At 41.6% G+C, this 24759-nt stretch overlaps 1 protein-coding gene across 1 annotated transcript; it reads right to left on the minus strand.

The window, feature by feature from the left end:
- Nucleotides 1-2248: 2248 nt before the first annotated feature.
- On the minus strand, nt 2249-24609 carry LOC113744185 (serine-rich adhesin for platelets-like). The gene is made up of 9 exons (XM_027272742.1): nt 24330-24609; nt 22798-22861; nt 20724-21107; nt 19426-19600; nt 19175-19302; nt 16992-17285; nt 13054-14274; nt 2406-8287; nt 2249-2305 (listed from the first exon to the last, which is right to left on the minus strand). Exons 2-9 carry the CDS (start codon nt 22859-22861, stop codon nt 2249-2251), a joined length of 8205 nt encoding a protein of 2734 aa, XP_027128543.1. The 5' UTR covers nt 24330-24609.
- Between the last annotated feature and the right edge of the window lie 150 nt (nt 24610-24759).

Consider the following 24759-nt stretch of genomic DNA (forward strand, 5'->3'; position numbering starts at 1 on the left):
CTGTACTCTGTCTTAGCAGTAATTGGAGATACTGAGGGTTTCTCTGTCTGGACTATGACTGTACTGTCCTGTTCTCTAACTGGCAATGCCGTTGGCCTCTCTGTGCTAAACAATGAGGAGAATGTAGGCGCTGTAGTCTCTTTGCTGGACACCTCAGTAGTCTGGTCACCTGAGCTCTCTTCATCTGTTGTTGGGAGAATACTACTTGATTCTGGTGTGACTGATGCTTTCGCAGTATGACTTGTGGTTACAGTTGCTTTTGTATCAAGTGACACTGATGTTGGTGCTTCAGTTGTGTAGAGAGAGGATTTAGCTGTGACAGAGGAGGTCTGAGTGAACATATCTTCTGTTTGATCGCCTGACCCTACGTCATCTGCTGGGGTCGAAATGGAACTTTGCTCTGTTTTATCAGTAACTGAAGATACTGAGGGTTTCTCTGTCTGGACTGTGACGTCACTGTCCTGTTCTGTACCTGGCAATACTGTTGGCTTCTCTGTGCTAAACAATGAGGAGCCTGTAGGATTTGTAGACTCCTTGCTGGACACCTCAGTTGTCTGGTCACCTGAACTCTCTTCATCTGTTGTTGAGAGCGTACTACTTGATTCTGGTGTGATTGATGCTTTGTCCGTCTCACTTGTGGTTACAGTTGCGGGTGTTTCAGGTGACACTGATGATGAAGCCACAGTGCTGTAAAGGGATGATGTAGCTGTGACAGAAGAGGTCTGAGTGAACATGTCCTGGGTTTGGTCGCCTGAGCCTTGGTCATCTGCTGGGGTAGAAATGGAACTGTACTCTGTCTTAGCAGTAATTGGAGATACTGAGGGTTTCTCTGTCTGGACTATGACAGTACTGTCTTGTTCTCTAACCGGCAATGCTGTTGGCTTCTCTGTGCTTAACAATGAGGAGAATGTAGGAGTTGTAGACTCTTTGCTGGACATCTCAGTAGTCTGGTCACCTGAACTCTCTTCATCTGTTGTTGAGGGCGTACTACTTGATTCTGGTGTGATCGATGCTTTCTCTGTCTCACTTGTGGTTACAGTTGTGGGTGTTTCAGGTGACATTGATGGTGAAGCTTCTGTGCTGTAAAGGGATGATTTAGCTGTGACAGAGGAGGTCTGAGTGAACATGTCTTCTGTTGGGTCACCTGAGCCTTCTTTATCTGTTGTTGGAAAAGTAGTACTCCAGTCTGATGTTTCTGATGCTTTGTCCGTCTCACTTGTGGTTACAGTTGCTGGTGTTTCAGGTGACAGTGATGATGAAGCCACAGTGCTGTAAAGGGATGATGTAGCTGTGACAGAAGAGGTCTGAGTGAACATGTCCTGGGTTTGGTCGCCTGAGCCTTGGTCATCTGCTGGGGTAGAAATGGAACTGTACTCTGTCTTAGCAGTAATTGGAGATACTGAGGGTTTCTCTGTCTGGACTATGACTGTACTGTCCTGTTCTCTAACTGGCAATGCAGTTGGCTTCTCTGTGCTAAACAATGAGGAGCCTGTAGGAGCTGTAGTCTCTTTGCTGGACATCTCAGTTGTCTGGTCACCTGAACTCTCTTCATCTGTTGTTGAGAGAGAAGTACTTGATTCTGATGTGACTGAAGCTTTCTCTGTCGCGCTTGTGGTTACAGTTGCTTGCCTATCAGATGACATGGATGTTGTTTTTTCAGTACTGTAGAGTGATGAAGCTGCAGTAACTGATGCAGACTCAGTACTAGACAATGATGAGAGCGGGGTTGCCAAAAGCAAGTACTCTTCAGTGAAATCAACACTACTGTCTTCAGGACGTTCAATATCAGTGTTCACCAGAAATGACAATGTTGCCGTCTCAGGACTCTTGGTGGATCCACTGATTGAAGTCATGGATGCTGCCATAGTCGGCTCACTTCTAATGATATCGTCTACAGTGCCTATTAAGGTGGATCTTGTTATTGTCTCATCAGAGATGGGAGAAACCGATGGTAGTCCTGTAAGTGATGACTTTTCTGACTCATCTGTTTGAAGACTTTCTGTTGGTTGTGGAGACATTGATGTTGGTGCCTCAGTGCTATACAGGAATGATTTAACTGTGAAAGATGATAAGTGAGTGAACGTGTCTTCGTTTCGGTCACCGGAACTCTCTTCATCTGTTGTTGAGAGAGAAGTACTTGATTCTGGTGTTACTGATGCTGTCTCAGTATGACTTGTGGTTACAGTTGCTTGTGTTTCAGGTGACATTGATGGTGAAGCCACAGTGTTGTGGAGAGACGATATCACTGTCACAGAGGTAGCCTGAGTGGACACGTCTTCTGTTTGGTCGCCTGGGCCTTCTTTATCTGCTGGGGTAGAAATGGAAATGTGCTCGGTCTTAGCAGTAATTGAAGATACTGAGGGTTTCTCTGTCTGGACTGTGGCAATACTGTCCTCTTCACTAACTGGCAATGCCGTTGGCCTCTCTGTGATAAACAATGAGGGGGCTGTAGGAGCCGTAGTCTCTTTGCTGGACACCTCAGTAGTCTGGTCACCTGAACTCTCTTCATCTGTTGTTGAGAGAATACTACTTGATTCTGGTGTGATTGATGCTTTCGCAGTATGACTTGTGGTTACAGTTGCTTTTGTATCAGGTGAAACTGATGTTGGTGCTTCAGCTGTGTAGAGAGAAGATTTAGCTGTGACAGAGGAGGTCTGAGTGAACATGTACTGAGTTTGATCGCCTGAGCCTTCGTCATCTGCTGGGGTAGAAATGGAACTGTATTCTGTTTTATCAGTAACTGAAGATACTGAGGGTTTCTCTGTCTGGACTGTGACGTCACTGTCCTGTTCTCTAACTGGCAATGCTGTTGGCTTCTCTGTGCTAAACAATGAGGAGCCTGTAGGAGTTGTCGACTCTTTGCTGGACACCTCAGTATTCTGGTCACCTGAGCTCTCTTCATCTGTTGTTGAGAAAGTACTACTGGACTCTGATGTTACTGATGCTTTATCTGTCTCACTTGTGCTAACAATTACTGGTGTTTCAGGTGACATTGATGGTGAAACATCAGTACTGTAGAGAGATGATTTAGTTGTGACAGAGGAGGTCTGAGTGAACATGTCTTCAGTTTGATCGCCTGAGCCTTCTTCATCTGTTGTGGTTGAAATGGAACTGTGCTCTATCTCATCAGTAATTGGAGATACTGAGGGTTTCTCTGTCTGGACTGTGACGTCACTGTCCTGTTCTGTACCTGGCAATGCTGTTGGCTTCTGTGTACTAAACAATGAGGAACCTTTCGAAGTTATAATCTCTTTGCTGGACACCTCAGTCGTTTGATCACCTGAGCTCTCTTCATCTTTTGTTGGGAGAGTAGTACTTGATTCTAGTGATACTGATGCTTTCTCTGTCTCACTTGAGGTTACAGTAGCTTTTGTATCAGGTGACATTGATGTTGGTGCTTCAGTTGTGTAGAGAGAGGATTTAGCTGTGACAGAAGAGGTCTGAGTGAACATGTCCTGGGTTTGGTCGCCTGAGCCTCCGTCATCTGCTGGGGTGGAAATGGAACTTTGCTCTGTTTTATCAGTAACTGAAGATACTGAGGGTTTCTCTGTCTGGACTGTGACGTCACTGTCCTGTTCTGTACCTGGCAATGCTGTTGGCCTCTCTGTGCTAAACAATGAGGAGGCTGCAGGAGTTGTAGTCTCTTTGCTGGACACCTCAGTCGTCTGATCACCAGAGCTCTCTTTATCTGTTGTTAGGAGAGTAGTACTTGATACTGGTGTGACTGATGCTTTCTCTGTCTCACTTGTGGTTACAGTTGTTGGTTTTTCAGGTGACATTGATGGTGAAGCCACAGTGCTGTAAAGGGATGATTTAGCTGTGACAGAGGAGGTCTGAGTGAACATGTCTTCTGTTTGATTGCCTGACCATTCTTCTTCTGCTGGGGTGGAAATGTAACTGTGCTCTGTCTTAGCAGTAATTGAAAATACTGGGGGTTTCTCTGTCTGGACTGTGGCGGCACTGTCCTCTTCTGTAACTGGTAATGCTGTTGGCCTCTCTGTGCTAAACAATGAGGAAGGTGTAGAAGTCGTAGACTCTTTGCTGGACATCTCAGTAGTCTGGTCATCTGAGCTGTCTTCAGCTGTTGTTGAGAGCGTACTACTTGATTCTGGTGTGACTGATGCTTTCTCTGTCCATGTTATGGTGTCTTCATAACCTTCTGTATCGGTGGTAGTCAGAAATGATGAGGATGCTGATGTTTCAGGGCTCATGGTAGACCCACTGATTAACGTCATGGATGCTGCCATTGTAGGCTTCCTGCTAATAATCTCATCCACGGTGCCTGTAATTGTGGATGATATAACTGAGGTCAAATTTGGAGACGTTGTTATTGAGCTTGTTATTTTCATATCAGATGATGTTGTTTGAGGAGACATTGATGTTTGTGTCTCAGTGCTGTCAGAGGATGATTTAGCTGTGACAGAGGAGGTCTGAGTGAACATGTCTTGGGTTTGAAGACCTGAGCCTTCTTCATGTGCTGGGATAGGAATAGTACTTTGGTCCATCTTATCTGTAATTGGGGATACTGTGGGTATCTCTGTCTGGACTGTGACGGTACTGTCCTGTTCTCTAACTGGCAATGCTGTTGGCCTCTCTGTGCTAAACAATGAGGAGCCTGTAGGAGTTGTAGACTCTTTGCTTGACACCTCAGTATTATGGTCACCTGAGCTCTCTTCATCTGTTGTTGAGAAAGTACTACTGGACTCTGATGTTACTGATGCTTTATCTGTCTCACTTGTGCTAACAATTGCTGGTGTTTCAGGTGACATTGATGGTGAAACATCAGTACTGTAGAGAGATGATTTAGTTGTGACAGAGGAGGTCTGAGTGAACATGGGTTCAGTTTGATCGCCTGAGCCTTCTTCATCTGTTGTGGTTGAAATGGAACTGTACTCTATCTCATCAGTAATTGGAGATACTGAAGGTTTCTCTGTCTGGACTGTGACGTCACTGTCCTGTTCTGTACCTGGCAATGCTGTTGGCTTCTCTGTACTAAACAATGAGGAACCTTTCGAAGTTATAATCTCTTTGCTGGACACCTCAGTCGTCTGATCACCTGAGCTCTCTTCATCTTTTGTTGGGAGAGTAGTACTTGATTCTAGTGATACTGATGCTTTCTCTGTCTCACTTGAGGTTACAGTTGCTTTTGCATCAGGTGACATTGATGTTGGTGCTTCAGTTGTGTAGAGAGAGGATTTAGCTGTGACAGAGGAGGTCTGAGTGAACATGTCCTGGGTTTGGTCGCCTGAGCCTCCGTCATCTGCTGGGGTGGAAATGGAACTTTGCTCTGTTTTATCAGTAACTGAAGATACTGAGGGTTTCTCTGTCTGGACTGTGACGTCACTGTCCTGTTCTGTACCTGGCAATGGTGTTGGCTTCTCTGTGCTAAACAATGAGGAGGCTGTAGGAGTTGTAGTCTCTTTGCTGAACACCGCAGTCGTCTGATCACCAGAGCTCTCTTTATCTGTTGTTAGGAGAGTAGTACTTGATACTGGTGTGACTGATGCTTTCTCTGTCTCACTTGTGGTTACAGTTGCTGGTTTTTCAGGTGACATTGATGGTGAAGCTTCTGTGCTGTAAAGGGATGATTTAGCTGTGACAGAGGGGGTCTGAGTGAACGTGTCTTCTGTTTGATTGCCTGACCCTTCTTCTTCTGCTGGGGTGTAAATGGAACTGTGCTCTGTCTTAGCAGTAATTGAAAATACTGAGGGTTTCTCTGTCTGGACTGTGGCGGCACTGTCCTCTTCGGTAACTGGTAATGCTGTTGGCCTCTCTGTGCTAAACAATGAGGAAGGTGTAGAAGTCGTAGACTCTTTGCTGGACACCTCAGTAGTCTGGTCATCTGAGCTCTCTTCAGCTGTTGTTGAGAGCGTACTACTTGATTCTGGTGTGACTGATGCTTTCTCTGTCTCACTTGAGGTTACAGTTGCTTCTGTTTCAGGTGACACTGAAGACGGTCTATCAGTACTGTACAGTGATGAAGTTACAGTCACAGTTGTTTTTGAAGTATCACTTTTTTCAGTTTCACCTGTGGCTGTGACTAATGGTGACTCTGTACTCAACATAGAGGAGACAGTAGTTGCTGTGATGTTTGAGTCTTCAGTGAAATCCACACTGCCGTCTCCAGAAATCTTTGTATCGGTGGTAATGAGGAGTGATGTTGTCTCAGGTTTCACAGTTGATCCACTAGATGAAGGAATCGACTCCACTGTTGTAATTTCACTACTAACTTCTTTTTCCTCAATGTCCGAAACAACAGAGGAGGCAATAGAAGATGCTGCTGTTGGTGCTTTAGTGCTATAGAGAGACGATTTAGTGGTGACCGAGGAGCTCTTAGTGAACATGTCTTCGGTTTGGTCGCCTGAGCCACCTTCTTCTGCTGGGGTCAAGACAGAGCTTTTCTCCACCCTCCCAGTAACTGATGGGCTTTCTGTACGTTTTGTAACAGTACTGTGTATATCTGGCACTGCTGTTGGCTTCTCCGTGCTAAACAATGAAGATACTGTCGGAGTCGTTGTTTGTTTGCTGGACATCTCTGTTGTCTGTACACCTGAGCTCTCTTCATCTGTTGTTGAGAGAGTACTACTTGATTCTGGTGTGACTGATGCTTTATCTGTCTGACTTGTGGTTACAGTTGCTTGTGTGTCAGGTGACACTGATGCAGTTGGCACTCTTGTTTCACTTTCGGTTGGTGTCAAAGATGCAGTCTCAGTGCTTGACATTGTATCCACTTTTTGTTCAGGTAATTCAGTTTGTGTTGAGTACTGACTGAAATATTCAGTGAATGAGGCCATTGTTGTTGTGATAATTTTAATAGCACTGTATAAGGGGGAAGGAGTGGTTTCAACAGATTCGTGAGAGGGAGGAGTTGTTGTCTCTTTTAATGTTACATCAGTCTCCAATGTAGCTTCATCTGTTGCATTTAAACTTGAAGATGACGTCACAGTCCCTGCAGAGGTGTGACGTGATGGCGGGCTGCTTGTAAATATGGTTACTGTTTGAACCCCTGAACCCTCGTGCTCAGGTGTAGACATTGCATCAGTTGCAAGTTTCTCAGTAGGTGTGATGGAAGGCATTTGTCTGTCTGTAGTCTCTCCCTGACTTGTGACTGAACCCTCTGAAGTTTCAGCCAAGGCAGGTGCAATAGATGTTAATGATTCAGTGCTTCCTACATCTATAGCTGGTGTTACCTCAGTCCTGTCTGTCTGTTCAGAAGAAATTGAACTAATAGATACTGAAGGAGCCATTGTGCTGAAGGCAAATTCTTTTGGGGCTTGGGTCTCTTTCCCTCCCTCCACATCTTGAGTGGAGCTCTGTGAGTCACTAGTTGTTGATGTTGATGTTTTCCCATCAGCGTCATCAGACGAGGGAGTGTGCACAGGCTGTAATGTAGAATGAGTGCTGTCTTCAACAGCTGGAGCGGCAGATGTGCTCTTTGATTCCTCTGTGGTTTCAGCTTCATCTTTGGCTGTGTAACGTTCAGATGAAGAAGTCACAGGGGCTTGGTCCTTAGTCTTCTCTGTCTGAGTCACTTCTGAGTCACTTTTCACATACGTGGGAGTCCTCCCTGACTCGCCTACCTCTTCTTGTACAGATGAGGTGATGACAGTGGTGGTTTCCCCAGCCTTCATTGTTTGGGTTTCTTTTGTTACTTTGGTGATCTGCCTCTCAGCTGGTGTTACTGTAGGAACAAAGTCAGCGGAGGTAGCTGTGACATCACTCATCACCCGTGTGGCATCTGTGGCAGTTTTTTGTGTAGTTTTCGAATGAGCCATGTCATCCTCTGTTGAGACCAGAACAGAGGTTGTATCTGTCTGTGTGGGGCCTTTTGTAGTCAGCTCATCTATATCAGGGAGTATTTGAGGTGGTGTTGATTCAACTATTGGGATTATATAAGGGTCATAGTCAGTAACATCTGGGATCTCTGTAGAGGTCAGTATTGCTGTGGGTTCCTCTGTAGACTCTGTGGTGCTATCAACAGAGAGATCAGTCCAACTATAATCGAACACAGTTGTAATTTCTTCGCTTGTTTCTAGAGTTGTCACATTTGTCAAAGTCTGGCTACCTTTGGCCTCTTTTGCTTCTGGGCTCTGTGGCTCCAGTGTGATCTCATGTTTACCATTTATAAAGCTAACAGTTGGGGTGATGGTTACAGCAGCTTGTGAGAAAACGTCTGGGTCTCTACTCTGCAAGATAGGCTCACCGTCGGCTATTGAAGGCGTGGGATGGTCAGACACAACTGGTATGGCAGGAGACTGAGAGTCTTGTGACTGCAGAGCCTGGTCAACTGCAGAGAGAAGAAAAGAAAATAAGGAGGGATTCTGACAATGATTGAAAACCAAATTAAAGTTAAGCTTGTGGATGTAATTTTAAAAAGGGGGGAAAGAACATTCATGTTTTATTTCTGAAATCCTAGGAGTGGTAGATGTGACGTTCTGTCATAGTCACATTTAAGAGGCACTGTTTACATTGTCAGTGCAAACTCACTTTAATACATAACTTCACGAGATAAGAGACAAAAAATGTATTTAAAGCTTTGGGGAAGGTTAATTTAAACAATAATTGTAATGTGGAACAGAACATCTATATATCTATAACTCATCTTTTGCTTTTGCTTCATGGGAGTCCAATACTAAATTGATGAAGTTGTCCTTTAAACACTCTAAATACAATCTACAGATAACCACATTATAGGTTGTATTGTAAGTTGTATTACATCCATCACTATTATATTACATGAGTCAATTCTGCATCCTCCACTTTGAATTTCAGATTCCTCAAGTGCACTAATGTAACTAAAATGTAAAGAAATTATAAATTATATAAAGTATTTGAGAAATATACTGTATGTCTAAACACTTGTGAGGCACATCTGCTAGAGTCACTGAAAAAAATGAAAAGAAAAGACAAACAACAAATAAGATTTTACGATCGTTCTCACAAAATAATTTTTAGACAAACATTGCAAAATACTGCACATAAATTTCCCTCCAACATATTTGTAAGCCTTAGCCGAGCCTGGTGTTTGAACTTTATCCAAACCATAATTCCAAAATTTATATTCTAAATTGTTGTGAAAAGCGAATAGTATCAAGATGCCACTTGAATGTAGACATTGCCAAGTTATTCAACAAGCTTTAGTCTGCATCTGTTGATTTAAGGTAGTAGCCGATTGGCAAAATGAATGACACGGTAGGTAATAACCCATCATCATATGCAACTATAGTTGTGGCTGTTTTGTGACATTTTGTAGAGATGTCGAAGAACATATTCATTGGTCTGTAAGATAGGAAACATGATCACAAATCATATGACACCATCTAAAATTACATCGTCACAATTTACAGCTTAGAATATTAGAAAATTTGAATCAAAACATTTATGTCTGATTCTACTTTATAAAAAAATTAACAGTATAACCTTCACAAAGGTGAGTTATAGAGTAGCAATAGTAAAGTAGTACTATTAATTTGGAAAGCATCATACTGTAAAAGTGATGATGCTGATGTCTATTATCTGTATATTATCTTATATTATTAAATGTATGGGTCCACAGAGTGATTTCAGATGTCAGCAAATGTCTGCTTTTTTTAAGTCTAACACAGAAGCAGGATTCAATTCCCTTTACAGCATGTGATGTTATAATTTTATAATCATCCACCTACGCTATGTTGCCTCAGATGGGTTTATGTATTTATATAAATAAACAAGATGTTGTCTGGCTGGAAATCATCCACCTCCTCTACACGACAGTTGGCTTAAATGACACAAAACTGAGCTAGATTGAGTGAACTAACAGACAGCAATTATAACCTTTGAAGATAAGTAAAAAGCCAAGCTGACATCTAATCAATGTCCACATAACATACTTGTCGAAAAGGACAGCCCTTCATCTCTGGAAATCATCTTAATCTCTCTGATTTATGAGGCTATCCTTCCTACAACAACCTGTATTACTGTTTTGTTTGCATATCCTTTATGATAGATAAATAAAAAGCTCAGAGAGTGAGCCATAGTGTCAGGCTGATAAACCCAATGTGCATAGAGAAAGCGGCAAAAAAGAACAGAGCAATGGTTAATCCCAAAATGAACAGTTTGATCCTGATGGGCCTGAATTACATCCCAGTGTTTATATATTGCTGTACAAGCAAAGAGGAGGAAAAGATCATTCACCCACAACAACATGAACTCCTTTAGTATACAAACTTTACTACTTCTCGCTCTCCCTCTCTGTGTCCCTGTCTCTCTCTTCCCCTTGTCCCCTCGCTCTTTGTTTCCCACAAATGATGATTCAGAAAGATTATTGGTTACAAACAAGAACACCTGCACCAGCTCAGCTCTGCAGAAAGACACCTGTTTAAATCCCAGACCAGCCCTGGGAACGCAGGCAATGGACCCACCTGACTGACTCTCACACAAACACACATGCACATGCTGTTCCCTCGAGTCAGTCAGATGGCCGAAGCTCCAAAAGCCACATTAAACATAAATGTCCAAAGTAAGGAGGCCCACAGAAGTACTGGCCACCCTAGTCTTCAAAGTGGGGTTATGCAGAAACACAGCTGGGTGGAACAAATAAACACCACAGCTGGCATCAGACTGAAGAGGTAATTTATTATTATTATTTTTTTATATGTCATTTAATCAAAGTCAATCTGCAGAAACCCCCTTAGGAAAACATATTATATTCTCATGTACCATAATCACCACTGTCACTTATCAAAATTATTGGAATTTAATTGACTTTAAAGCAATAAGTGTATCAGTAGATTTAATACAAGACAAAAGACAATTCAATTTCAGCAATTAACTATGCGCTGACTAACACTAACTCACCAGCAGTCTATTCATTATGAAGCTACACTCAGCAGACTGTTACCTTAGCTTAGCATAAAGACTGGAAACAGTAGGAAACAGCTAGCTGGGCTCTGCCTACCACTTCTTCATTAAGATCATTAATTAATTAAGTTATATTTCCTCTGTTTAATATGCACAATAATGGGGGTAATGTGCTTGACTATTTCTTGACTACTGTCCCCCTGGTAGGCAGATTTTGTTACTAATGGACAGAGCCAGGCTAGCTGTTTCTCTTACTACCCCAAATGTCAAACCACTCTTCAACTTAATCCACCCTTCAGACTGAATGTTAAAGAGATATTTTATTGCAGTGCGAATGTTCTTTTGGTGGCTTTGCAGCATTGTTCTGTGACATCTGCGGTTGGCATGTCTCAGCGAATCAATATTTCAAGCTATAACATGTCAAATAAACACTTTGTAAACACTAATTTAATTGTCTTCAATTAATCAGAAACACATGGGCATTTTTTTTAACAACCAGATATTGTGCAACTTGTTACCATGCAGCCAGACAACACACTTCTCCCTGTGCCACAATATTTTCCACAAGCTTTTCCCACACAAACTGGGAGGGCAGTAACAGTCCCTGTGTGTGTGTCAGATGAGATACATCACATGATGTAGCAGTAAAAGTAACTATAATCACTCGCTTTGGTCCGGCAGCCTCCAGCTGTCCTCACAGAGAGGGGAGAACTTGCGTTAGAGATGACATCACCTCTTAGTGGAGTCCAGTCTACACTGAGGACAGGCATCTGTGCTTGCTCAGGTAGACTGCCAGCATAGCTCTGTCACTGCCAGGCTGGCTGTCAGTAAGCTGGTACATGCACACACAAGGAGAGAAATACTGCAAACGCACAGTGGTTTACACTGCAAATACACATTATGAATAAAGGCACAGATTTTGTATATCTGCCTCTTTCATGTACACTGCTAAACACGATGTTCATGTTGTGCAACTAAACTGACCACACTGCATAAAATGCTGATGTTTGAGTGTGTTTGACCTGGAGTACAGATTGCACTCTTGGGCAGGTTTAGCACCTACCATGAAGCCAGATCTACTCATCAGGGACAAAGAATGAGTCACCATGGCAATGTCTGCAGCTCAGTGAGAGCAAATTAAAGGAGTAAAAAATTATGCAGCTGCTATTCGACTGTGAGATCATGTCCTGTTGATGAAAAGTTGTGGACTAAATATGTCATTCAAATTTCTCGCTTTCTAAGCAAGCGATACATATTATATAATGTCTCTGTTGTATAAAAATCATCGTAGAAACATTTGACTAAATACACTACAAGAAAGAATTATCTCTAACATTTAAAATAGGTTTATGGTCACCATGTTTACCATTAATCTAGAATCAGTCACTCTCAAGATTTAAGAACAAATTTTTTATTAAATTAAACTTTTAGCTTGTCGTTATGCTGATCTACAGTTTGATATTTGAAAGAAGGACATTTTATTCTAGGTGTTCGTACAAAGTTTATAACAACCTTAGTAAAATATGTTTTGTCTCTCTCTATTGCTGTCTTCTCCCCTCTTTCTTTCCCACCTTCTCTCTCCTGTCTATGTGAAAATCATCATCAGGACATCTGTTCAGCTGAACTGACTGAGGAGGTCCTAAGGCTAAGAAGTCTTTCAGCAGCAGTCCAACACTGAGAACACACACAAACATAAGCCTGAGGGAAACGGAAGACAAAACACTTCAACTTGCTTTTTCGGGGAAGGACTTTGACTCACCACCATTCAAAACTAATCTAATCCACTGCAACTACTCGTATATCACATTTACTACTAAATATTATAGTATATAGAAGAGCAAGTCACTCAACCTTAACTATAATTTCAATGCTTTAGGAACAATTATAAAAGAAAAAAAGACAAGCCTTTGATTTGAGCTGGCTGGAAGAAAATTTTTAAAGAAAATCATGCCCAACAGCAGAGTAACTATACATTGACTGTTCTGTGTTCATGTGACCTCGGTTTACTCCTACCACTAAACATAAACATATACTATTGGCAGGAAATCAAACTCTCTCTCCACTTCAGCACCCTGGACAGCACAGCGTCCCCCAATTCCCATCTACTGTACTACAGCAAATCTGAATTACACTTAAATTATGATTATTTGCATTTAATACCAGATGATGCCAAATGAAGCTTTAAAGGATTACGGTATTGTTTGTATGTCTTACCTGATACAGTGACCACTGCATGTGGAGTAGTAGTCCCATCAGCAACAGCTGAAGCCACGGGAGCTGATGTAAAGAACTCGGTGCCAATCTCTGTTGCTGTGTCGTCCTCTGTCACTGAGTCATCGCCGGGCTCTGGCAACTGAGTGGTAGACTCATCAAAGACCTGTACACTTGTTGATGATGTCACATCGTCAGTAGACAGTTCACTGTCAATCATGACAGTGGTGCCTGTTGAAGCTGCAGATGTGGTCTCTTCCTTGAAGACAGCTGTTGTCTCTACAGCCTGCATTTGAGGTGTAGTCTCTGGTGTGGTGGCCGGTGTGGTGGTGGTGATCTCCTCCTCGCTGCCGGGTTGGGTGTTACACATAAAGGTTGTTGTGGGGATTGTTGTGGAGATTGTTGTTTCATCACTAATACTAGTGCTGTCTGATGGGCTGGATGTGAGGTCCTGCTGAGATGGTGGAGTAGGTGGCAATGCCTCCACACCAAACTCAGTCGCAATCTCATCAATGCCATAATTATAGTCAGGAAATGCTGTTGTTGACTCAAGCCCACCGGTTGAAGGTGCTGAGGAGCTGAACACTTCCTCGCTGCTCAGTTCGCTTGATTCTGTTGTAGTGTCTGCGAGGTCAGACGTCACTGCTGTGGTGATCGCAGAGTCCGGAACAGTTTCCTCAGTTTTCCCCTTAGCAAACAAGGGCTCTGTGATGACAGACGTATCTGGTATAGGGATATCTGGTTGAATTGTGCTGATCTCTATTACTGAGTGATCGTCATCTGGCTCCTCTGTAGGCTCTGTGGTATCAGTGCTTTCTGTTGTGTTTTGTGGATGTGGGAATGTGTCACCACGCCGGGGAATAGATTCCACATGGGTATTTTCACTTACAAAATCATCAACATTAAAGTCTGGTGTAGCTGTTACATCAGTGTCTTCATGTTCCTCTTTGATGGTCGGTGCAACTGTGGTGATTAACTCTTCTTCCTGGTCTGCTGTAGTAGGCCGAGGTGGTGCCATACTGGTAGAGAACATAGATGGAGGATTTGTAGGAACTGAAGTGTCTGGAGACTCTTCTGCCTCTGTTGTAGTTTCAGATGTTGGGGTTAGCGTAGTAGAGCTACTCTCCAGTAAAGGGATGGTAGTCGAGCTGATGGTGGTGGTGGAAATAATTTCTACCACAGCCATATCCACAAAGGAAGTCTGGTTGATCACTTCTCTTCTTCCTAAAAACACACATAAGCACATGACAAATTAAAAAAGCAAAACTTATAAAGATAATTCATCTGTCTATTACTGCATATAGCCAGGATGCACTGTGTTTTATACAGACACATACACACACACACACACACACACATATATATATATATATATATATATAAAAATATATATAAATATAAATATATATATATAATATATATATATAAATATATATATATATAAATATATACAGTATATATTATAACATGCTACAGTTGCAATGACAGTGCACCGCTACAACAACAAAGTACTCAGGGTTAAAAGTTTCCTAAAAAAGTGCTCCCTTAAAGTGAAAGACTTCCTCTCGTAATTCTTAACGTTGTTTATAACCTGCACAAACATTCATTCACTCAATGTCCTCAGAGAAACAGTGAAACCAACACTAAGAATGGAACAAGATTTTTATCTGCAAAAATGTTGGCAAATATGGGCCAATATTATCATCCTGATTTTCCACTCGTGACAGATGAGAGTTATATTTTCTGTGAAAAACCAAGTGCACTTTGTTTCTCCAAACATCTTCTGATCTGCCTGAAAGGATTCACATGCCGACAACAGAGGAATTAAACAGCATATAAACTTTAAAGAATCAAGTGTTGTGGGTTTGTTAAAGTTGCCCTGATTATTTTTGTCCTCTCTTAAACTCTTTCGGATTGTCTTTCCTCTGACAGTTTGTCTGGATGTTTCCTTGTATTTTGGGTGTATCTTGGGTCTTCAAATGGGTATTGAAATACTCACTATTTTACTGTTTTATATAATATACATATAATCTCCTATCTAATTCTTTTGCCTCTTCCTCCATGTCCCGCTGTCCTCCCATGCTCTCATTACTTACACCCATAAAAAGCAGTCATTTAGTTTTAGAAAGCTTTCCTAGCTGGCGCAGACACATCATGTAAGGCCAGCTGTTGACCATTACGTACTAGCCCTCTTTCTTCATGAAACTATCTCTGATGTAAGGTGTGAGACACGTTTTTTCCCTTGCAGGAAAAATAGGGCTCTCAGAGGGAGTGTATTATCTCACAGATGCATTCGAGCTGTTGCTGTTACAGAGGCCTTTGTTTTCTTCAGGCCAATCCAGAGACTAATCAGAGGCCAATTATCCCCCCTTTCCCTCTGCCTTAACCTACTTTCTCCCTGTCTTTCTGTGTAGCCTAACTGACATAGGTTTACATAATAATTCATTTTTGAGATATTATTGGGAGTGAGAAAGCAGGAATTGATGGAGTGAGTCCCACGAAACAAGGCTACTTGAAAGGCACTTAGATGGGGCGTAAACGCAACAGGGCTGAGAGAGCTGACATGGAATACACAGAGCAGGGGATGAGGGTGGCCTGTTTGTGTGCCCTCTGAACTCCATGGGGACTTATCACCGCGAGATTTAGCATAGCTCTGGGGCAGTAAATGGCCAGGCAGGGTCGGCTTATCTCTCCAACCTCTCATTTGTAAAGATGGAAAGGCCGGGTGAAGGGTCACCAAGGATGACTGAATTTAGAAGTCCCGCAGTAGCTTTGTCCATTATCCAAACGTCTGTTCTGATAAGTACAAGTGAGAATGACAGAGGGCAAACTCTGACAGCGGAAATGAGACGAGAAAGGCGAAAAGGGTGTTAGATAGTGAGACTAAAAAGGCTGACAGGTGAGGTATTAGTTACTTTTTCTGCTTCTCTAACTGGCAACTATCATCTGTCATTTGGTTTTGGCCTGGGGATACTAATTAGTTAAGAACACTCACATTTTAAGGGATTAGCCTAGTTCTGCTGACTACCGACGAACCATGAAGTGTCACTTTTTATTGGGATCTAAAGCTTTATTCTCCAGACTTCCCATGGTCAGTAATCACCATGGAGTCGTTCTGTGTATACCTTACACATTGGTGAGATTTATTTTGAATCTGATGTGATTGTAAAAATAATTAATTTGGCCTTTCATAAATGTGATATTAATGATATATTAATATAATATATATAATATTATCTAAACTGATGATTTGAACAGCAGTCAAGTGCATAAACTGTTTTAGTTTGTTTCATATCAACAGTGAGGTTGTATAAGGATAAATCTTAAGGAGCCTTGATTATCCCAGCTGGAAGTAATAAAGATTAAATTAAAAAATAAAAAATAAAACACACACACGCAGACAAACTCTTAAGCAAACTATTAGCCATTAATCTCTCAATTAGAATAAGAGCTGCCATGTCCACAGAAATGGGCGGGAAACTAAGTCGAGACAGTGAGGTCAACTGGACCCTGCAATCTGTGTGAGTAGTCTGGCACATGCTTCTGAAGAAATCATTCCTCTGCTTTGCACATGTTGTTGTTGTCATCGAAACTATACAATCAAAAGGAAAAAGACAGAGGTACAGTGAACAGAACAATGGACAAAAGATGAGACAGGCCGTAAACATTTTGAAATGTTAGTCTGGTTCAGATGTGGGAATGTGTACAGTGGTGAAAAGAAGCAAAAAACCAAAGGGTGGGGGAGCAGAGATGAGATGAGATCATAGCTTCACAGTCCAGGCCTGTTTTTGACAGGGAATGCTCTGTGTCCTCAATCAGTCTGCCACTGACTAAACCAAAATATAAACATATACAGCATCTGACCCTCTGTATGTGGATTATTTCTTTCTTCCATGACATCTTGTAAATATACTGAATACTAGTCCAGTGAGTGAGTTTACCTTTAAAACAGTAAGCCCCGAGCTTCATAGTTGGTTCTGGAAAGCCAGTCTGGTTCCTGTAGCGGTACATGGTCCTAACGCCGAGCAGGCCTCCCCCACATTTCAGTCTGGGTACTGAGACAGGATGTCGTGCACTGCCGTCCGAGAGCCATCCATAGTCACATTTGTCTAGACCTTGTCGCCAGGCAGCATGGAGCTGGCCAGGGGTTGCCAGGACAGCGTTTCTCTTCTTACACTCGTTACGTGCCTCCTCAAAAGTCATCTTATGGGTCACAGGAGCATAGAACACTTCACCTGAAATACAAATGGCAAAAAACAGCATGGCAACGATTCATCAGTGATCATGGCAACAAAAACTTATCTGAAGGTTCAATTCACTGTTTAACCATTTCCACAAACGTTGGCATGATTCTGTCCTTTAGTACAAACAGACATAAGGCCATTTGATATGTCACTTTTAATTACTTGCACTGAAAACAGAGCTAAATAGCCATTTAGAGTAATCTCAAGCTTCAGATTTTTAGATCATTTTGACCTTTCAGAGGAGACATAGCCCAAAAACAGCTGACAAAAGTCACAGCTGTGCAGGGCACGGACCCAAAACGTCTCCCACCGATCATATTTAGGACAACAGTAGTTCATTCATTATATTAATCTGAGGTGGGATAGCAATGCAGACAATGTGCCTGGCCTGTCAATGAATGCATCTGTACTACAAGACATTAGGTTTCCCCCCGGGGTAAATGATCTAGTTCACACCTTCTATATTTCCTTCCTTCGTGTTGTTCATGAGGATTTTAAGGAAGGTCACTGTGCTATGACAATTATGAGCATTTGTCCTTGCATACAGTGTCATATAAACGAAAGTCTACAGAAAGACAAAACCTTAATTAAAACCAAACAGCATTACGAGAGAGGACAACTGACTAACTACATGTTTTCAGTTAGTCTTGGGTGTAACGTTACAAATATCCCGTGCTGGTTTCATCCCGTTGATTTACAATGGCATTGAGATTATACACCCAGAAATGTCTTCCCTCTTAAAAGCATACATGAAATCCATAAACAACCACTTTCAAAAACCAAACTGTACTATTTTACAGGTTCATTTTATTGTACTGAAGACTTTCACTTAGTTTTAAGCATGTGTTTTATTTTAGTAAAACCTCATGCTTCATTTATATCTCAAACATTTCTAGACTATGTGATTATAGCTTAATTTTAAGCATTAGCCATGTCATTAACTCCTAATATCCTGGGCTTTGTGTGTCTAAGACAAATACCAGTCTCTGAAAGTCTTGCAAAGATCTTTGTAGCATGTCATTAGCATGTCAATAATGATCCAGTAAATCAAGGCAATTAACACTTAAGGAGGGTGTTTTGATGAATGTGTGTGAAACACAGTTTGATCACACTGTGGGTTTGACACCTACTCAGACTACAGTGAAGTCAAAGATGCATGTATTGTTGTTTCTTGCTGAATTAGAAGAGATAAATAGAAGATGTACTGTATGTGAATGTCACGGGTGTCTTTGGGGTGTGGTGACAACATTGTCTATCTCTGCTCAAAACACTAATAATGCAAATGTCACAATACTGACACAATACTGATCGATTTGCAGCTTGTGCCAAAACAATGTAAAGGTATATTATGTACTTTAACAGGGATGCATTGTAGATATCCGAATGCTGAATGGAGTTTAGATGTGTCAAGAGGGATATTAACACTCGCTCTGAGTGGAGTTAAGTCCATCAGCAGTAAGAGGTTGTATAATGAACAGAAAAAGTACTGTTGGCTAAGAAGTAAAGGCTTCTCATAGGCAGTGCCAAAGATTTTTAAAACTCCCATTATCACATTTTTGTTGGCTACTTTTTCAAAAACCACTGTGGTGAAGAATGAATTTCCATTCCTACTTGAGATTCAAATTATTAGGAGCTTCTCTCTCTGACCCTAATCCCTTTCTACAACATGTGAACATAACATAACATATGAAAGACCACACATTGACAATATTCTAACAATTAAGTGTATTTCCACAGCGGTTTTATGAGCTTAAAAGTAATTTGCTTTGGCACTGTGATAGTTTGGAGGTTTCGTCATTTCTGCCAGAGGGTGTGTCAGTGCCTTCAAATGACACCTCATTACTTAAAACTAGAAAAGCCTAATTTTGTGGCTGACTTACCCTTAAGTTTGTCAACATAACAGTATACATCATAGGTGTCCGTGGGTTTCCTGGTCCCATACGACCTGACACCAGGTTTAGTCTGTAGGTTGCCATAGCAGCCCTTCCTTGGCTTTGTCACAGGGTATCTTTACAGATAAAGAACCAAAAAAACATTAAAACAAATCAGAATACAATCAAATATATATCAATTAATAGCAGTGTTATTTAAGAGAAATTACTTTACGGAAGATAATTAAAATGTAACTAACCTCACGGTCTGGTCAGCAATCCATCCAGCGTCACATTGATCAAAGCCATCCTCATAGGCTGCTTTTAGTTGTTCATATGTAGCAATCGTTGCTCCAATATTTTGGCAAGTTTGGATGGCCGTCGGGTAGTCCAAAGTGTACCTGCTAGTACTTGCCCGGTAGTGGAACACAACACCTGCCAACATATAGTATAAAGGATGAGCTTCCAATGAAACATTATTTTTGTATAGAAACTTGGACATAGTGATCTGGAATTCATCAGCATAATTTCAGTGCTATAAATTATGGCAAATGTCTTATAAAGCACATGAGTGAAAATAAGCCTCTTTGGAAAGGAGGAACTTTGCAATAAACCAAAAGGATACGCGAAATACTCTACAGTTCACCACAAATGAACAAGATAACTGCAGATGATGCCATGGCCCTGAAATCCCCATATTTGTGGACGGTAAACAAACGCAGAAGATATGATTGATGGTCCTAATTAACATTGCAGATAGTTGGAAAAGAGATTGTGCAGACTGTAAACCAGTGAAAACCAAAACTATCCCAGTATCCCCCCACCCCACCCATGTTTTCTACATCCCCGAAACATGAGTTATATCTCCCAGAACACTTCTCAAGTGAGAAAATAAATGTAAAATGCACGTAATGACACGAGGTAAAGAAGGGTAATCCCCCTCTGCCCCATAATTGTAACTATGGAGGGGACTATAAACTTTGGCTTGGAGGTATTGCAGTAATGTTACATTATTTGAACTTTGATGACAGATATTGGGGAATACTGTTATTGCTCAGTGAAGGCAAAAGGCTCGTTAACACCCACTGAGTGCCCCACCAAGAGGGAAATCCCCACGGACATGGTGGCACCCAAGATGACAGGGATAAATGAGGTTATAACATAAACCTTCGTTCTGCCCATACCAACATGTAGAATGCCATCCGTATTTGGGCCCTGGTGGTTGATTGGATTAGATGGATGAACACTGGAATTAAAACGTTGCAGTACTCGATATGGACAGGGACCCAAAGTCTCATCTGACTCTTTTAAAGAGGGCATTGCTTCTAAAATAAGAACTGAAAACTGTGGTTACTCAGTGTAACTACTGAGTAGTTGCTGCTATCAAAGCAGAAGGGCGCCCAAAGTTCTCTCATACGGTTTACATTTCTATCACCACTTGTATTGCATTTCACTATTATTAAGCTTTTGCAGCAACTCCCCTCTACATTCAGAGAATATCTTGGGGGAACATTTTTGTCTGATTCTAGGATGACGTGGGATATCATGAATCGCTTACCGTTGACATCAAGGTTAACTGTATCCTGGGTGTCCTCAATGCCGTACATGACCTCACAACGATAGGTACCCGCATCACTGGCACGCAGCTTGACCACTGTCAATGAGGCATCGCCTACGTCCTCAGGGTGACTAGGCACTGATACACGGTTCCTGTAGCTGGAGCCTATTTTGATGAACCCGTTTTGTGCTACCAGCACTGTGGATTCTACTTCTCCCTCTATTTTGGTCCATTTGATCCGCAAGTAATCTCCGTTATAAATGGTAGTTCCATTGGGACTGATGACCGGTGCTGAGGTTGGGATGGTGGAGAAGTAGCAGGGAAGATTGACCTTCCCTGAGAGAGACCCAGTGACTGGTCTGATAATCGATAATGCATTGGAGGCTGAAAGGGGGAAAAGTGAAAGGGTTAAATACATTTTCAATCATGTTGATTCATTCACTACTGTACTTTTTTTGTTCTTTTTTTGATGCTCTTCATCATCTTCATATTTCCCTTCCAAATAAATACAAGTCTCTTCTCTTTACTCTCATCTAACAGATGCAAGTAGCCACTTTTAACTGCCCAACTCATTTGGACTGACAGGGTGCGACAACTACACCCAGGCTAATAACAAAAACCATGCATCATGGCCTGAAAATGGCTCTTGGAAAGTCAAACCTCATCCTTGAAATGAAGGGTGTGGGAACACATGTCATACTGACTGTAATGCATGTGCATGTGCATGTTTGTATGAAGTTAACTGTAATTGGTTAAAGACTGGAGTCATGGTTGCCTCACTTCATGTTATGTCCCTGCTGAGTTCTGTGGATGTAAATAATAATCCCACCTTAACCTACATGACAACTAAGGGATGATGACAAAAATAAGTTAAATGTCTTACACATGCTTCACACTGGACAATATTACGTATTTTCCTTCTCATGACCTCCTACTCTATTCTTAGCTGAAAACTTACTCCTGATGTTACACACCTACATTGCAGCACATGGTAAGGATAAGTTATATTTATTTATAACCCGACATGGTTACAGTTACTATGCTTAAAAGAGCAGTGTGTAGGATTTAGTGGCATCTAGCGGTGTAGTTGTAGATTGCAACTCCTTGTTTTACCCTATGGCGGCCTTGAAACATGCAACAACAACAAAAATGCCAAAGGCCTTATCTGGAACCTGTGTTTAGTTTGTCTATTCTGGGCTACTGTAGAAATATGGCAGTTCAACATGGCAGACTCTGTGGCAGAGGACCCACGTTGTTTGTAGATATAAAATGTTCATTCTAAGGAAATAATGTTCTTATTTTCAAGCGATTACTAATGAAAACATCAATTTCTGACATATTATGTAAATAGAGCCCCTAAATCCTACACATCCCCTCTGCCCTGAGGTCTGTACACAATCCAAGCTGTTGACTGTAGCACAGTCTCACTCCACTTCTATGTGATGAGGCTAAGCAAATGGGATGTCAGACAGGATGTCAGACACAAATGAATGACAACAGGCTGAATCACACTTAGCCCCATGGAGAGGAAGAAGATTTACCTTTTTTTCCTTTGGGGGAGGGGGTTATGGGGGATTCACAGGGAACAATGTGGGGAATGCTCTGGAAACAGTGGTGGGACAGCCCCCAAGGCATGAGTGTGTGTGCTTGAACAGAGGGCCTTATTAGGATGAGGGGTGAAACCAGCTGTTATTTCCAGACTGGGAGGCCAGTCTAATTGAAAGGTGTCCATCTATACCCAGAGACAAGACCAGGGTCTAGGGGCCAGGAGAGCCAGGGGGGCCAGAAGGGCCACAGACGTAAACCTCAGTGGCCAACAATATCACCTGAGTAAAGTCTCACAGGTCTCACAAAAAGAGAGATAATCACAAACTGCTACTTTGACAGCTGTAAGGCACCACTGACACATCAGTCAGTTTATGCAGATAAGCTGTAAAATATGGACACCAGCTGTATGTAACCATTGACTTTAGATTCAGGGAGAGATGGAAGAAAATGAAGAAAAGAGAAGAGAGAGAGCTAGGAGGGTGGGAGGAGAGGTAGAAGGAGAAGCATTTACTAATTCAAAACTTACCTGTTACAGTTGCAGCTTCACAGAGACAATATAACCAAAGGATGTGCTTTATATTTAGTATCATCTGTTGAAAAAATGAAAAGGTGCGTTAGGAAACAACTCAAAGGACATATTTAATGTGTATATTTTCATTTAGTGTATCCACAAATTGTCTGTTGACATACATGAGTCATCTTTTCTATTATGCATGTCCTCATCTAAACATTGCAAAACATCAAATATCCACACATCAGTGCAGCACACAGTCTTTTTGACCCAATGAAACAAATGCAAACAGGATTACTTTTAATTTTACAATAAGCATTTCTCTAGATATGAATGGATTTATCTCCCTCTTTAAAATATCTTGATACTTTAAGAAGCCCTTGGACACATCACAGTTGCCTGATTTACAATATTTTCATTTGTTCCTGATAGAAATAAAATGTGGATGCAAAAAAAGATAGTAAATGACACAGCTACATGTTTTTATTGAATCTGTGAGTGGTAATGCTGAGATTGGTTTTTGGAGACAGGAGCACAGAGCCCACCGCCCTCATTTGCAATCCACTGTATAAACATAAGCAGTGAGTCACAGTGGGAGCTGTAAGCGGTTCTCAATAAAAAAAAAAGGAGACACTGACCATATAATGGCAACTGGCAATGACAAAAGATCATCATGTAAAATATTTCAGGGTGGGTATGATTGCGACTTAATGCCAGCACTCGCACGTGTTTATCCCGAGTTAACGGACCCACCCTAATGGAAACTAAATGAAATGAGACTTTGGGGATACAGTGAGAGAGACAAATCTACGACTAATATTATCATATCTCCTATTTCATATCTGTTTTTTTTTTCATTCAGGCTGTTTGACAATCTTTGAAGAATAATGTGCGTAAACTATGGACAGCCGCAGTGCAATTTCTAGGAAATCGAAAAAAAAGATTCAATCAAAGGAAGATCCACACTTCAGCATCACACAGACGTTTAAAGGGTATCAGAATGTGTTGGTCCTTCATGTACAGCTCGGATATGCTCCCTACTATGAAACAAATATATCTGCCACTAACATTGTCATTCAGTAAGGAGATGATGGAAACTTTGCCTTTTCATTTTGATGCCGTTTCTACTGGGCTTTGATTTTTCTTCACAGAAACACCTGTTGCTTGAGAGTGCAACAACAAAAAAATCGTGACAGGGCAACTTGGTATGGATTATTCCCGTTTGAAATGGTGAAGTAATCGAGTAAGCGAGTGAGCGAGTGAGCGCCGATCCGCAGTGCTGATTTTGGACGTGCGTTTGCCTCACTCAGCAGCGGCACACAGCAGTGTAGGTTATCTGAGGACAGCACAGCATCACTGGCTGCGTTCGTGTTTGAATCATTCATAGACAGAGAAGTTAACTTACATACAATAATTTGCTGAATTTGATAATAAAATGTTACACATTGAGAAAATAATAAGTCAACAAATGCATAATAGTCAATTATCTGTTCTGCAATAGATTAATTTCATACTTTTATTCAAAGAAACAATAGAAAAATACTTACTTTTAAAGCTGTTTTATTCCATAAAATGTGCAAATACTGATATATGTCCTTAACTCCAGTTAGTCCCAGTGCGTAACATGCGTGCGTAAAAGTGTCCAAATATCTCCACTCCAAAGCAACACTTTTGTTCTCGGTGCGCCTTTCTCTTCTCCTTGATTCTCCAGAGTTCCAGGCTCCCAGTCTGGGATGATCCTGGTTCTGAATGGAGCGACAGAAACCGTGAAGTGCTGGCAAGCAACAAGTTCAATTTTGACTAACGCACAGTTATTTCGTCAGAGAGGAGGGGCAGGGTACCCACCCGAAAAGTGAATGAGACACCTTGAGGAGGAGGGGTAAAACAAAAAAAACAAAAAAAAACTTAATTTGGCACTGTGTCCGAGAGGTTCATCCTCATCCAATCAGAATGCTCCAAAATCACGCGGATCATTCA

This window comes from Larimichthys crocea, chromosome III (assembly GCF_000972845.2).
Source record: "Larimichthys crocea isolate SSNF chromosome III, L_crocea_2.0, whole genome shotgun sequence".
Lineage (NCBI taxonomy): Eukaryota > Metazoa > Chordata > Actinopteri > Sciaenidae > Larimichthys > Larimichthys crocea.